Genomic DNA, 16,402 nt, shown 5'->3' with positions numbered 1-16,402 from the left:
GCTGCTAGAGCGAACCTTTAAGAAGCAAACGCATTGCCACATCGATTATAAGTTGCAACGCGTTCACCTCGCCATAGACAACATCCGCATTGATACACCTTTCAGCAAGGATGGCGCGATGGAACAATCCGCACAATCACTGATAGAACTATTAGCATCCGGATCTAAGGAGAAGGGTAGTGCCCGGCCGCCCCCCACCACCTCTCAAGAACCACTACTCGTGGTAACAAAAGCTAAGGCTCAACAATCTAGTTTCCAATGGAGGCCTAAACAGCCACAACCGCCACCTAGGAGTTGTCACACACGAACTCATAAGACCTATAGCTCTAAACCTAGGACACGAAGGCGCAGTTTACAGAAATCGGGGCATGATCCGGCGAACGTGGGTCTCCAAAGCCCTCCTGCACGCGCAAGGCTACTATGAGGGAAACACATGGTTATATATCCCTAAAGCCCACCTGGCCGAGACCGCCACTCGTATGCTACCCCTGAGCTTGATCACCCCCAGTCCCATCAAACCTCAAAACCATGAGCCACGGTGCTCCCCAGGCCCACATCCATCAAGCCCATCTACACATATGCCTGAGAGACTCGAACAAGCCTACCGGCCCAAACGACAGACACCATCGCATGACACATCACCCACTAGAGTCCATCCAACAAAAATGATCCACTCTGAAGGTAGTACTGTCAAAGGCTCTAGTGCCATCAAACCCCAACCACCAGCACGTCTTAAACCCTCCTACGAGCGAAAGTCATTTTTGACACTGGCCTCAGATCTAGCCGCAGATACAGGGGATGAGGTGGTTGATTGCATTAGACAGCTCGATGCCATCTTCAGAGAGCTGGCTCTGAGCTATGACCGCTTGGACTTAGGCTTGTTGCCCGAGCCTTTTGCAACCGAAATTCGCACAATGCCTTGTCCTTGGGAGACGTTTGAACTTGCCTTCGCAAAGGCAGCAAACTCCACTACTGTATTACTCGACAGCGAGGTCTCTAAAGAGCAAGCCCTCAAACAACACCTCATAACATCATACGATCAGTGAACCACTCCTGCCATCACCGACCAAGAAATCGCAGAATTATCCCAAATTGCTGGGATTGAATCCCCATTTTTGCGGCACTGGTACACTCTTAGGTTGCAATGAGAAGTAGAGGGATGTCAAGTAATGACCAACGTGGAGCAGCGCCGCACAATCAAAATAGCGGAGTACGACCCCACTTATATCGCGCCAACCTCCTACAGAGTGTTAACCACTCTTCGCAACCGCCCCTTGGAAGAGCACATCAAGGAACATCCTTACCTCAATCACCTGCTGACTGAGAAGGAACTACACATTGCTAGCCGCGGTGCCTCTGGTGACTTCCTAATAGATGTCCTCACTTACATAACATATATTGACACTTGCCCCTTTGATCTCCATCGCACAGCTCAGTTAGAGTATAATCCCGATTTTTATACTCGGTTCCTATACCGATGACTCCTAAGACCCATTGCCGAAGGTCCTCAACCTCCCACCCCTTCAATCCTAGTAAGGATTCTTCTCAAGCTAGGAAGGGAAGGGGAGTAAGGTGAACCAAGAGATCAATTAAAACCAGTGAAAATCAAGCAAAACGCATAAGCGCATGGACAACAAGCGAGGTAGAAAGATGTCAAAAGAACTTTAAAATAAAAGGTAAAAAGTTAAAGCTAAAAGAGAAGGCTCCACATTGATTAGGATTTTAAGGCTTTCATTCAATAAACACAGAGTCTTTCCTTTTCAGTCTATGATGTTTTTGTATTATTACTTTGGAATAACTAATGGAAACTAGGACTTATAACAGAAACGAAAGATGTCGCAACAAGACCGTGCCCACCAACTTCCATTCACAGAAGAGGAAAGAGCGCAATACAGAATCACTCTGGAGAGCCATGCCTACAACTAGCTAAAGTTCCGAACCATCCACAACATAGAAGGTTTGCTGGCCAAGGAGGAGGCGGCCAAGAGAGTCGTTGAAAAATGCAACTTCACCAAGTACTTGGAAAGATTCGCACAAAAACCCAGCCACACAAAGTGTGGAATTTCTCAAGTCTTACGACTCCGACAAAAAGTGTGGCACCGTCACAATAGGAAGGGGAGGGAAGAATGGCCTAGCTCTAGCACGCAAGTACTAGAAGTAGCGTCGCCCTCAGTCCTGGAAGGCAAAGGCAAAGCCCCCCTCCATCCTATCCCCACCCTCATAGCACCCTCCATTGAACCCACTATACTCACCCCTAACATCCCCACCAGCATGGAAGTTTCCAACTTCGTGGCCTAGATGCAATACTTCATCAGTAAAGAAATGGCCCAAGGAAAGAGCATAGAAACCACGGCCACGGGGCAAAAGAGGCCAGCCGCAGATGCTAAGTCGAGGCAGGACCAAAAGCGTCCGCATGTAGAGGCCTTGACCACCCCTACCCACGCAACAATGACGCGACCAGCCAGTTATGACGAATACGTCACCGAGCTGCTCTCCCAATTAGAGAGGGCGGAGGAAAAGAGAATGGCGGTGGTTGAGTTGGTGGCAGAAAAAGAGTCAGTAGTAGCCGCCTTCCAACTGGAGAAAACCCGCATATTAGCCATGCAACAACAAATTTTTTTTTACCTCAAGCAAGAATTGAAAGCAAAGGAAGACATGGAAGAAAGCTACAAATAGCGGCTTGAGGAGGAAAATCAAAAACTGGTGCAGATGCAATGGGAATACAAGCTCCTCTTGATGCAACATGGGGAACTGGAAGCGAAAACCGCCAACATTGAGCAAATGATGGAGAAACTAAATGCCAAAGAAGAGGAGAGAAGACAAGAGGGAGCAACAACAAAAAGAGATCGAGTCTGTGACCGATCAACTACACCTCCAAAGGAAAGAGCACGAGAATATGAGCAGAGAACTCAAAGCCCAGGAGCAGAAGCTCGTAATCCTAGCATAGAAGCAGAGGGAGAGCATGGAAGGAATGAACAAAAGGGCCAAGGAATGGGCTGTGCAGAACGAGAAACGGGTGAAGGTACTGGCATGGCGTCTCGCTTTGGTGGAAAAAGAAAAAATCCTGGCAAAAAGTAAAGCAGCCGCCGTCCAGACAGCCTTCAGTGCCCAACAACAGGCTTCCTCAACACGTTACTGGACATGACCCGGCCAAAGGAAAAGGAGTCGTTGGAGGTGGTGCAAAAGAAACTGAGCATCGCACGCAGGCCCTGCATGTGGGGCTACAGATGCCACCCCAACCTACGGAGGTTAGGCTGGCCTTAGAATAACAACGAAAGTACCTACTATTGGCCGGCCTAACCCCCCAGGAGTTGGGCGCACTCGGCTTTGAGGAAGAAGCGCAACTAGATAACCGGCAAGGGGAGGAGGCTGACATTGAATTCGTCATAAGGAGGACCAGCGAAGAAATAATCCCATAACCCCCCTCGATGCATGATCAGGAAGAATAGCAACAGATCGACCCGCCCTCGAACAGACAAACCGTGCTCAGGGAGCGACGGAGAAAACTAGTTGAAAGAACCAGGAGACAGTTAAGAGCCAAACCGGTCGTGTGGCTGTCCGCACCTCTCCCACAGTGCCCCGATGACCTCCCAGCGATATTCAATGCGAAGCTGGTGATTTGGAAACGGCAAGAAAACGAAAAGGACCCTTTCACCTTCAGCTTCCTCATGCCTAACAGCCTGAGAAGGGTCCTACCAATTAAGGTAATGGAGGAGGTGATCGCGACTGACGGCGGATTGGGCCAAAAATGGCTGGAAAAAATAGCAAAGACCCCCAAAGACCCCCACTCTGGGGCACAGAGGAAGCAAAGTTTTGGCAAGACAAGGTGTTCGAAATACCACACATTGTGCAAGGCTACAACTGCCAATCTCTTTGGAGGAGGCAAGTGTGCGATATTAGTATGCTCGCTTGGATGGCGTTTTGCAATACCCTACCCTACGAGAGAAACGACCCCACATTCGTGGCGTATCCTCGTAGGGTAGGTGTGGATTTTTGTTGCCACTCTCTATGGGCAGCATGATTTCCCCATCATCTACAACTCCAACGCCGCCTTCTTCGAGCATGTTCTCCTTTTTTATTTAGGAAGCCTAAGTGATTCCATGACGTGCTTTCTCGCAGACTTCTCCTGTCCAGATCCCGCCTTTATAACTACCTATAATTACCTTAGGCTACTTAAGCTATTACTCAAGCAAGACCCGACACCACAAGAGCGTGGCTTGCCCCCCCTCTTTTTTGACCCCAACACTAGCTGCGCCATGGCACGCCTAATGATGAGAGCTAGCCTTCTTCCCTCCTTTTGCCTAGCTCTCCTAGAAGATATGAACGACAGCCAGTTTACTAGATGCAACCATCCCTTCCTCTCCACCACCTCTCTCCACGTCCGCATGAACCTCAAAGGATACATGCAAAGCCGTCAATTTTTTAGTAAGTCCATCTGGTCGCCTTCTCCGCCTCAATCAGACCAGGAAGCTTAGGTACAGGGACTAACGTTCTCCTAGTATAGCGCGCAAAAAAAAAAAACGCGCAGACGGATCCTTATTCATGAAATAAACAAAACCACTCACTTCCACAATCACTCAACACCACATAAAGCACAATCACCGCACCTAGGGGTCCTCAAGTTAGGCGTGCCTGGTGGCTTCGGTCGGCCAGCTCCACTCCTAATCCCCTCGCTCTTTTTGCTCTCCCACTTCACGCTTAGAGCCCATCAAGAACAAGACATACCTAGGGAGGCCACTCGCCTATGGTTAGATCTGTCACCCTGAGCCACTCACACTACATACTAAGATAGACATCCCCCTCCTTAGGTGAAGCACCACCCTCTGTCTTTCCAAGCACCACCAGCGTGCCCACCCACCTACTTCGGAGGCCAACGTCAACATTCGTTACTTCTCCAACCAATCTTACTACCACGGTTCTACGAGCACACGAGTCTACATACTGCCCTGCCCTCACATGACTACTCCGCCAACTGCCTCTCAAAACACCAACAATCGAGAAGAGTGCCATGGGACTAGCACTCATCTCGAAGGGAGGTAATGTTAACCCCAAGCCGAGAAGGCGGAAAGACGAATGAAAAAGCAGAAAGAAGATGAAAAAGGAGCAAGGACACGTAGGTGGGCTCCAACGCTAAGCCGAGGCAAAAAGCGTAGTTTTAAATTAAAAACGTCTCAAAAACTCCAAAAACTCTTGTAAAAGAGCGCCAAGCTTCCTCTTGTGCCACCTGTAAAAAAATAGTCGAATATAGACCTAAGGCATGAAGCAAAAACAGGAAATTAAAAAAAGAGACCTTGCCATGATGGCGGGTCATGTAAAAAAGGATGGGTACCCATCGGGTTTTAGGGTTTATATATATAAAGTTCAAAAAGTGAATGGAAGCTCATTCTTTGGTGTATGCCCAACAAGAGCTCTTCTCTTCTTTTCTTATTCTCCTCTCCTTGCTTGTGTGTGCTCTTGAGAGAGGGAGTAATTGTGAGAGTGAGTGGAAGTGAGGGATCAAGGGGGTGAAGCTATTCACTATCTTTTCTTCTCTTTCCTTCTTTTGCGCGCACGGCTATGGCGGTTGGAGCTTGGAGGAGATGGCTTGAGCATGCTTGAGCTAGCATCTAGGATCGTTGAGCTATCGGAGTGTTAAAGAGAGAAGGCAACTCATATCGGCATCAAGGTAAGCTCACTACACTCGTAGGATCGAGGCCGCATCGGCTATGTGAGAGGTAACCATTAGAGCTCGCTTGGAACGCTTGAAACAATAAGCGGTCCATGGGTCTTGGCGGTTGAGCAAAAGCTCCCACACCAAACCAATTTCCTCTCCTCAATCGGATTTACAACTTGTAATCATCTATCATCGAATTTCTTTTTGTGCAATTTATATCACAGGTATCCAAGCTCGGGTCGTCAGAGTGTGCTGGTAGTGAGCTTTGTCTTATGATTCAGGCTATCAAAACAAGCTTACTTGTTTATTCAGGTTAGTACTAACATGCGTAACAATGTAATGGCCTATTGGTTTACGATTAAAAAGCAATCACATGGGGTGTGTGAAATTTCCTCTTAGCGAGCAAAACCATCAAAAGACTTGATTTAACATGTAAGATGGACCTTGATATACAAGTTGAGTACTTTAGGTGATTGCTTGCATCTTGAAGAGCTCTATATACTCTCCAAATGTTTGCACATTAGTACTTTGCAATGTGGCATACAAGAGCCGAACAGCATCATATGAGCTAAAGAACCTGCATCTATCCTCTTAATAATTGCTCTCTCATGATAGTTTACAAAATCATCTCTTCCTGGCACTAGTTGCCAAACAAAATGGCTGCTTTGAGTATCCAAGTAAACATGGTGCCTGACTAAGAGTGAGAATCAAGGAGTTTAAAATAGCTGTACACAGGGTATGAGAAGCAAGTATAACAAGAAAATTAGACCAATGGACTCAAGACTGTGAGCCCTTCTCAAAGAAAAGCCTTCATTCGACTTATGAAGATCCCTGATGACAATTGTTTATTGTAAAGGCCGGCCTGTGCTAGCATCCAGAAGGTGCTCTGTCAACATATATGGTCCTCTGCCAGGTTGTGTGCATAAAATGTAATCGAGTTCGCCATGTGTCCTCCTTATACTTAGTCCATGGGACTCTGGAGGAACAAAGGATGTATCTACCTCTTCAATTGGTATCATATTTGTATCACCCATAACATAGCTGTCATCAAATTGAGTAAATGTCATCTACACTGGTAGATTAAGAATGATAACATATGTGCAAATCTATTACCTTGAGAATGCTGCCCCTTGTGGTGGAGGAAAATAAAACAGCAACCTATTAAGAAGTTGACATGCTGTGCTTTTGTTTGGAGCAAAAAGAACAGCATTCGGTCCAGCATCAAATGTGTATGCAGCCTGCAAGTTCATCCTGAGTTTCAGACATATCTACCTCCAAGACTTCAAACTTCATTCACAAAACATAGCACAAAGTTCTAAAAAGGTTAATGCAAGAGAATGAATTTAAATGAATAGAATGCTAGAGCATGGAACCTGTGGAGATTCCTGCACCTTGTTCCAACGATCAACAAAGCTTATAATCCTGTCCACATACAACTTTATTAATGCAAAAGCTCCTTACAGACATGAGCATGTAATTTAGACAAGCTAACATGCATTCATGTACAAAGACCGTTTCTTTTTCACACAATAAAGTGGGCAAAGGCAAAGCATTTGACAACACGGCTGCCAAAATGAAAATCCCATCTAACTTTTAGAAACAGGACCGTGTCCTGGAGACTCCACCAAAACATTACTCCAGTAGCCAAACAAATTCTGCTTTGTGTTTGCCTTCAGATAACATTGACTGATACTCATCTTTTGAGTTTAGCCTAACTTACTGCCTATTTTATAAGCATACTTGCAATCATGAGCTCAAGTCTGATTGTTACAACTAAGAGATGGGAAGTATACAATATCTCCAAATGTTTAAATTAAGGGGTTTTTCTGTGCGCAGTACTAGTCATTTGAGTTGCTTTTTCTTTCCGGTCCACTATGCTACAGATCTCACCTGCTCTAGCAAGGAACATGTATACTGCAGTACAAGCAGATATACCAACATAAAACCAAGCAGCTCATGTTTGGATGAATGTAAAACTGAAGTGCTGTCAGTTAAGAGAATTAATAAAAAAGACTTACCTTCTAGAAGTATCATTCAAGTAAAATATTGGAGGATAAGTGTCTAAGCATGTGGCATGAAACTGATTGCTATCTGAACAGCAGATGCGAGAGAATGTTGCAAAATTGCGGTGCTTGATTGCTTCTTCCATCTCTATTATGAGTTTTGGGACCAGCTCCTGAACTTGCCATAAGTACATCAGAAGCTTACCATCTCAGATTCCATTCTCAGGAAGGAGAAGTCAGCAACTTTTATCAAAAGTTTACCTTAGCCCTGTGATCCAAAAGCCTGCTGGTACGGACACTTTCTTGCATGCCTGCTGTACTGCTGGTTTCCTTTTGCCGAGAACTTACCTGTTGGTCAGAGCTTGTGTTGTCAAAACAACGCTTCCCTATAGATCCATTTTCTCAAAAGATTCAAAGTTAGAGCAATACTTACCACAGCAATTATTACCACCATATCTGTCCAATGACGTTCATCTGCAAGTTGGATGGCAACACTGTCTTTGCCATTATCTTTCTACACTTTCATAGGCAAACTGACAGTTAGTACCAACAGAAAATGATGGAAGCGTCAATAATTCATTCAGCCAGTAACAAGAAGAAATACCTTTCCCATTTCCCATTTGACAAAACCACCATAAAGACTGCGGCAGGCACTACCAGATCCAACCCTGCAGGGTAATAAATGTAAGCATATTGCTTTACAGAAAACCAGAATTAATTTCCCCAATTTAAATGAAAAAAATCTTCATCCCATAATAAATTCCTAATCTCAATGCATGCTGCGGTTTATTTGATCTCAAAGAAGGAACACTCCATGTAATAGCATGATCCTAGCATTAAGGTTTTCAAAACCCATTTCAACCAACCCAATCAGAGGATTGGCTTTGCATAAAATTGTGACCAACAAGGTGTTGCAGCTCTAGCCAAGCCAAGTTGATCAACAGAAATGAAATGCAAGGAGAGTTCTTTTCTACGGAAATCTATGAATAGGAAGATTAACAGTGAGATGATGCAAAGTAGCAGAGCAACATTTTGTCAGCCGCAATGTGGAACTTTTACCATCTACTATAAAATTACCACCAATGTTCATCTAACATATATAGTGATCAACATGGTGCTCCAGAAAGTATTGACATGGCGCTCTAGAAAGTACTCTGTATACACAAAGAAAGTCACGATGTGCACACCTTGCAAGTGAAGAAAGCTCTCCTTCATAGCTCTCTTTAACTCCCATTAGTTGAGCCAAAGCATAAACTGTAAGTTTAAAAAACAGAGTCAGTCATAAAGCTTTTCTTGATAAAGGAAAAAGCTCAACGTGGCCAAACTATTGAGTTGTTGTCTTCAGATATTGACTAAAGTATGTTTCTTTGTCACATGGAAGGGAAACGGCATAATATATTGCCAATTTTAAATGGAAGACACTCAAACTAAACAGTGTCAAAACAAATCAGGCAACATTCCAATTTGCACGCACAAGGCTAGGACAAAAATGAAACACAAATGGGTTGGAAAGAAGGCTCTGATAACACTAGGTCTAAAATGAGATTTTTTATAAAGGCTTCAAACAAACAAAAGGTGCAAACCTTGTTGATTAAACTTTTACCAATCACAGTCCACAACTCAGAGATGTAAACCTCACATCATCTATCCTAGGACCTAAAAGCCATTCAGTATGTCCTGTGGCACCCGATGTACAGATTCACAAGGTGCACAAAAACAGTGGAGAGTTCTTTAAAACTTGGCTTATCACCAATGTTTGGCACCAGATATTTGGGACTACTCGTAGTATGGCCAAAACAACACTTTGAACTATCACAAATACCCATGTAAGATATTGAATTACCACCCTGGCCATGCATTAGAAGCAATCAGGAAGGTAGAAATTGAATGAGGCCAAGCGTAACCCGTCAACTCAAACCAAAAGGATGTTCATAAAATTATTGCTTACAATTCAGCAGTACTTCCAAACATATTTTCAGAAAACAAAAGTTTACCAAGGCATGCAAACCCTGCAGCTGAGGACGCCAATCCAGCTGCCGTAGGAAAATTGTTTTTCGATGCAATATGCAATTTCAAGTGTTCCCAATCTTTCTTTTTTATAACAATGCCCGTTTTCTCATTAAACACATCTTCTGCTCGAGATCTGATCTCTCTGAGACAATTTCTGTATCTTTCCCCTTCAATGGAGACCTCCTACATGAAAGAACAAAAATAAGGACATTTGTAAATGAATTGGCAATCTTGCTGTTTGACCTCTAATAAACCTGCAATCGATCAACCCACCAGACCAAGATACTTGCACCATAGCACTTAACATGCACAAACTAATTAAAATACTACCCTTCTAATTTACATGATTCTTGTTGTTCAATCCACCTACAACCCAAGTATTCGGACACTACAAATGAACCTCACTAACCTTCAAACAACACTAGATAACTATACTGCTAAATTACAAGACACTGCCCTATGAACGCAGGTCCATTGACGCTACAAGTGAACTTCTCCTGGTATGCAAGAATGGATTTCTATGTTGGAATCATAGAAATGAACAAAGTGCTCTATCTCACTACATGTATGTTTTCTACTGCAAGAGACAAAAGAAGGAACTTGGCTACATGTAGAGTTAGTAACAATCAACCAAGCAAGATGTAAGCTGCCACTTTCTTGCATGCTAGGAAAACAGAGGGCAATGCTTGATATGAAAGGAAAGGAAAGGGGGGGAAGGGACCGACCTTGCCATTGAGCCACAGGCGATCTGAAGTAAAGGAAGGGCTTGCAGCAACAGTAGTTGTGGCAGAAAGATCATCAGGGTTGAGGGTAACGCTAATGCTGGAATTGATTGGCAAGATGAGCTTCTCATCACGCTTACCCCAATACTTGATGACTGCTATATTAGTAGGAGCTCTGGCTGTGACCATGACAATCCAGTCCTCCGCCTTGTTCTTATTGGATGACTGCTCAGATCCTGCCATGGCCAAGATGTGGACCACAACTAAAGAGAGCAAAAGAGTTCAATGTGAGATCAAAAATGAAAAAAGGAGCTGATACCTTCCATGTGCAAGCTAAATCCAAGCATATGTAAATTACTTCCAAAAGGTTTAAAACATTTGCATATATTACAAGGGCATATCAAACAGTGCTTCTCATAAGTTATAACTTGACAATATAAGAAGAGTGAAAATGTACACAACATAGACCTTAAATAACAGAGATTTAAAGAGAGCACTGTTTTCAGCATTAAACATGCTTTGTACATCACTTCCACTAATAAATGAACTATAACTGCTGTAAAGGTGCAGTAGATTGCAGATATTTTCTTTAGTATTGCTGCATACTGAATGAGATAAGGTTAAGTCTTGTCATCATGATAATGTGTATGGATGGCTCATTTTATGATTTCCATACTGTTCACACTTTGGTTGAGCATAGTAGAGTTAGTGCACCAGCTTCATAAGCTTTTGGCTTTGAGAATGTTGAACATAATATTACGCTACCTAAAATTGACTTTCAAATTATTTATTTTTCTGACATTTTTCCAGCTATTCAAACAGCCCCAAAAAGTAAGTTATGCATTTCAGATGACGCATAAGACTTTTCAGTGGGTCAACTGGCTCAGAACACGTTCTATGAAAGGGGATCTCAGTCTATAATACATTTTGATCCTCATTCCTTCTTCACCTTCAATGCCAGCCCCACCGATCACCATCAGCTCTTCTCCTCATCAAGCGCTTGTGCTTGCTTTCCAGCTTGCTGCTTTATTGCCATAGCCAACACAGCCTGCTGCTGTATAGCCTGTCATCAGCTCCCTCCTCTCTTCATGCTGCTGTACCCTCTCTATTGACTGCATTTTCTGCCTGTCCAGCCTGCTACCATCATCGCCTGCACTTGGATGATCAGTTGTGTTTTCCCTCCTGGCAGCTAAGTGACCTTCTGGACAGCTGCTCCAGCATCATACCTGCAGCATGTAGTGATGTTACAACCACCTGCCATCATCGCCTGTATACCAGCTGCTGCGTTTTGCCTCAGTCCTGCATCTGCTCAGCCTGGCAACCATCTTGGTAGCTGTGTTTAGTCCCATGTGCTGTGTTTCAATCATATACCGCCCCAACAGCCTCTTACATAGCTGGTATTGCTGTGTTTTGCTCAGTTACAGCTGGCTTAGCCTCCCAACACATCCTCTTCACCATTTGAAATTGAGATCAGGGGTTTGCTACACTCAGGAATCAGGATCCATCACGAATGTAATTCACTCCACCAGTCTGTTAGCAATGTACCTATCCTACGTGTCAGGGCTCATAAGCAAAGTATATTTCATTTCTGAGGTGGTGCAGTTAATGCTGGCCGACCATTATTTATGGTCACATTTAATGCTGGATGACTTGCCTTTTATTTCGCATTTGCACAACCTATTTAACGCAGCCTCTCTCATCCACTTCATCATTATCTCATACGAGCATACCACATCCTATTGGAGAGGGAGATTGGAGCATTGCTGCTGGTTGCCAACAGCCCTTGCCTTTGTACACACTCTTAAGCCTTGAATATGGATTCCATTTGTTAAGGGCAAAGGCACATGTGCCTAACCACCCACATTTAATCACCGTACACTATACTCGCACACCTATACACTGCAGGTGGTGGGCGCCCTTCATTGTCACTTTATTATTTATTCTTTTAGTGACTATTGAATAAGAAAAGGCCGATCACACATTATGATTATTAGAGTTCCCACATACAGTGTGTCTCTCTTGCTCTCTTGCTCCATCTACCATAGCTCTTGCCTTGCTCTTGCTTCCACTTGTGTGATTCCACTCAACCTCTACCTTTCAACTGGTATTAGAGCTTGGACTCTAGAAGCTTTGCCGATCATTTGCTTCAGCCCGTGAAGAAGCTTCAGCTCAAGGTTTCATGGCGGTCATTGCTTCTTTCTCCCAAGGTATGCATTGTGTCTTTCATTCTCCTGGCTTATTAAAAAGCTTCCCACAGCTTAACTAAGCCTTGTTGAGTGCTTATTGAGCTAAGAAGCAGCTATCCTATCCATATTGAGTGGATACAAAGCATACTGCAAAAGTCGACAGCTATGGCAACTTGACAGCACTTTCATATTTTCCCATAACTTTTACATACAATATCGGATTCAAGTGTTCTATAGCTAGAAATGAAGAGTATGACGAGAGCTACAGATTTGAGTGCTCATAGAGTTGATTCTATGCAGCTTTCAATTCTCTATTTTACACAAAACAAAACTATTCTGGTTTGGATAGCAAGCATTTGATTGGTTTATGCTCTGCTTATGGGGATGTTTGCAATGCCTAGGTGATGATTGATGCTTCAAAAAGGCTTTTGGGTTGATTAGAGCTTGATTAGCTCACTCATTGAAGTGTTTATTGTTGTAATAACAGTTTGGCAACAAGCATACAACAGTGAGCTTCATGCTTCGAATGCCTATTGTGCCTACATAGCATTTCAAGTATGCTACATGTCTACAATGATATCTAGCATTGATATATGAGCCTAAATATGGTTATAATATGCTTTGGCACTTGGATTTGAGCTACATTTAATATTCTTGGGCTTTGGTTAGATGCTTTGAGCTTCCGTGCTTACTTATAGGTATTGAAGCTTCATTGGACACTTATGCTCTCAAATGTATTTGTGATGCACTTGAGCTTCCTAGATGCTTTGATGTATATGTCTTGAGCTTCACTTGCTCAATTTACACTCTAGATTTACTTTCAGTGGAAGATGCTTGTATTTACTTGGCAATGCTTAGTTCTCTAGAGACTATGGGATTCTCTTGCTTATGTTTATGCTCAGTTGATATATGTATACACTGTTCTTGCAAATTCCGACTCTTGTGGATTGATTTTCTTTTGAGCATTTGGATACCTGAAACCTATCCTTATCAATAGATTGTCAATAGTGGATACTTGACACACATTGTTTGTATGCATCTATATATCTAACGCTCCATATGCTTTGACAGTTGTTGGTACTTGGTTGCTACATTGCTAGTTGTATTCTATATATCTCAAATTGCTACTCAGATATCCTTGGCAATGGAAACTTGCTTTCTTGGCTACTTTTCCAATATTGGATTGATATATATTGTTGTCTTTATTTCAACATATCTGTTACAGTTTTTATTCTTTTGGAGAGCAGACAATTTGTTTTGGCACTCTATTGATTACAATTTGTGGTTGTGGACAGCTATACCCTGATTTGTTCCCGCCCTTTTGGGTCAATTTTGGGGCTGTTTTGCTGAATTTACAACAGCCCATACTCTTGTCATTTGCAGAAATTGGAATAAAAACTCACGGAATCCACCGTGGTCTCATGGAATGCACCGTGAAATATGCCTCCTGGCATCATTTTGTAACACCTTGGGGTTCTCTTTGACTAGACCAAATCAAATATACCGTCAAAGCTCTATCACACCATCAATGATCTAAGCACACAACTTTAATGTCCCAAAGTCTCACACTATCAAGTAACACAAAATTCTAAAAAGACCACTCAATAATTCTAAAGGACATGCATCCATTAAGCACCATATTAGCAACCCAAATAGTCTTATGGCAACACTGATTTATGTGAAGGGGAAGCCCAAATGGAAGCATGAGCAAGCAAAAGCAAGAGAGGTGTGAGCTATGGCGGATGGAGCAAGAGAGCAAGAAGAGGGTCATATTCAGCCACTATGCCATAAAATGTACAATGATAGGGACAAAGAGAAAGGCAAGGGAAAAGGGCAAGATCATGCAAAGTCTGATTCTCATAGCATTGTCCCTGGTAAGTCCAGCATGAAGATTGAAGAGATAAATGTAGTGCAATTTGAGCCTCATTATGACTATCTTAGCTGCTTCATCTTTTGATGCTACTCAGTTGACCAATGCTTCATCTACTTACTCTCAGTGTTGGTTGCTTGATTCAAGGGCTTCTTTCCATGTTACCCTACATCGGTATTGGTTTCATACCTATCGCAGCATTACAAGTTCTATGAGACTAAGAAATGACATTGCATTGCACATCATTGGCATTGGGGATATTAGTGTTGGGAATAAAGGGTCATCGTGCCTTTTATATGTGCACGGGTGTGAACACACTCTTAGCACATTGTACTTTCATACATATATCTATCTAAAACCTAAAGTGGTACTCTTGTCATTGTACCGAAAAAAACGTGTTCACTCTCTACTCTGCTCACTCGCACTCTCTCTGTCTCTCTCACTGCGTCTAAGGTCTGTCTACCTCGATCTCCGTGCCTAACCTTGCCCTACAAACTAGTATCAAAGCCACAATGGTTCGCTCAGGCCACAAGCATTAGTCGCCAGTTGCAAGCCCGACAGACGAGAAGTTGTTGACCAAAGGCTATAGTCGCAGGAAGAAGACGCATACAGAAGACCCATGAACAGGTCGTGCAAATAGCCAATGAACAAGTCATGAAGAAGACCAGCGCAGGTGCTCACGATTAGGCGACACTTGCTAACGGCGACTAGGGAGCAGCGAGCGGGACTAAGAGCTGTGACCAGCCCGTGACGGACAAGCAACGTGCTTCAGACGGAAGCCGGCAGGGTTCCAAGCACATGGGCCACGGTGACTAGTACGAACGGCGACAGGACTGCAACATGCACTGATGAGCACGACCAGCTGGCAGGCGTGACGGTCAGGTGACGCCTGGCGGGTCAACGGACCCGTCCCTGTCAGTTTTTTTTTTTCAAAATTGAACCTTTTTTTTTAAATTTGCTTCACCCACTGACAGGGTTTCGCGCGCGTAAGCACAAGATCTCAGATCTATGCAAAGTCGGCTCAGAAATTTGGGGCTTTTCTCGAATCTAGGGATCTCAACACAGAATTGGACAATCTGACTCAGAAATTGCAAAGTCGGTGCACTTTTGCTCGGGAATTTTGGGGTTTTTTCACATTTTAGTGAAATTCTTTCAATTTCATTGAAATTAGTGCACGCAGGACTTGGAAAATTTGGGGATTTGTCCAGATTTGGTACGAGCCAGATGCAAGAGTGATATTTGTCTCAGAAATTGCAAGAATTTGTGACATTTTGTCCTCGACATTTGGGGCTTTTCATGTACATGCACAAATTGGGCTGAAATTGACCCAATTTCTCAACATTGAGGCACATTGGACCCTGTGCAATTTGGGGCTTTTGCGAGTTGGGCAAAATTTGTGCAGCATTTGGTCATTTTATGTATATGCAGGTTGAATTCCGCACAATTTGGACATCAACACTTAGTGAAATTTGGGGGTTTTGCTGAAATTGCTTTATTTCAGCAAAATTGGACAGTCCTATGCATGACAAAGGAAATGCAAATGTGTGTTTGACGCTTTTAAGCACAAAATTTTGGGACTTTTGACCATTCGTGTCAAATTTTATGCCCGTGGGTACACACACAACATAAATTGCAGGTGAAATTTTAGGATTTCTCATGTAATGTGATGCACATGCCCTTTGGAACAGCTGTAATCAGTTGGATAATGCTATAGCACTTGGTTTGGTGCTTCTGAAAACTGAATTACAGATCTGAAATCTGTACTTCTGCGTGGTCATTTATTGCTGATTGGTACTTGTTTGTACCCTGGTCACTTGGGTGACAATTTGGGCCTGCATTTACTGGTTTTTTTGTCACTTTTGAGCTGAAAACCATGGCTGGCACCAATGACAGCAGTAATTTGATGCATATAAAGAAGCTTGAAGGCGCACATAATTTTGCAGTGTGGCAAAAACAAT

The 16,402-nt window shown here is 43.3% G+C and overlaps 1 protein-coding gene across 1 annotated transcript in view; it reads right to left on the bottom strand.

The window, feature by feature from the left end:
• Positions 1-6,051: 6,051 nt before the first annotated feature.
• The window catches only part of LOC148041085 (diphosphomevalonate decarboxylase MVD1, peroxisomal-like), a 55,013-nt gene continuing 44,662 nt past the window's right edge, over positions 6,052-16,402 (bottom strand). The window contains exons 4-13 of the mRNA XM_087676739.1: positions 10,392-10,651; positions 9,651-9,849; positions 8,844-8,910; positions 8,261-8,324; positions 8,090-8,170; positions 7,918-8,004; positions 7,672-7,829; positions 7,027-7,075; positions 6,767-6,891; positions 6,052-6,694 (exon numbers count right to left, since the gene is read on the bottom strand). Of these exons, the coding sequence (XP_087532865.1) occupies positions 6,499-6,694; positions 6,767-6,891; positions 7,027-7,075; positions 7,672-7,829; positions 7,918-8,004; positions 8,090-8,170; positions 8,261-8,324; positions 8,844-8,910; positions 9,651-9,849; positions 10,392-10,631 (1,266 nt within the window). The 5' untranslated portion in view covers positions 10,632-10,651 and the 3' untranslated portion in view covers positions 6,052-6,498. The remainder of the gene's footprint in view (positions 6,695-6,766; positions 6,892-7,026; positions 7,076-7,671; positions 7,830-7,917; positions 8,005-8,089; positions 8,171-8,260; positions 8,325-8,843; positions 8,911-9,650; positions 9,850-10,391; positions 10,652-16,402) is intronic.

The sequence above is a fragment of the Lygodium microphyllum genome, chromosome 1 (assembly GCF_053477565.2).
Source record: "Lygodium microphyllum isolate KBCC chromosome 1, Lygodium_microphyllum_v1.1.10, whole genome shotgun sequence".
Taxonomy (NCBI): domain Eukaryota; kingdom Viridiplantae; phylum Streptophyta; class Polypodiopsida; order Schizaeales; family Lygodiaceae; genus Lygodium; species Lygodium microphyllum.
This window is presented reverse-complemented; position numbering and strand designations above follow the sequence as displayed.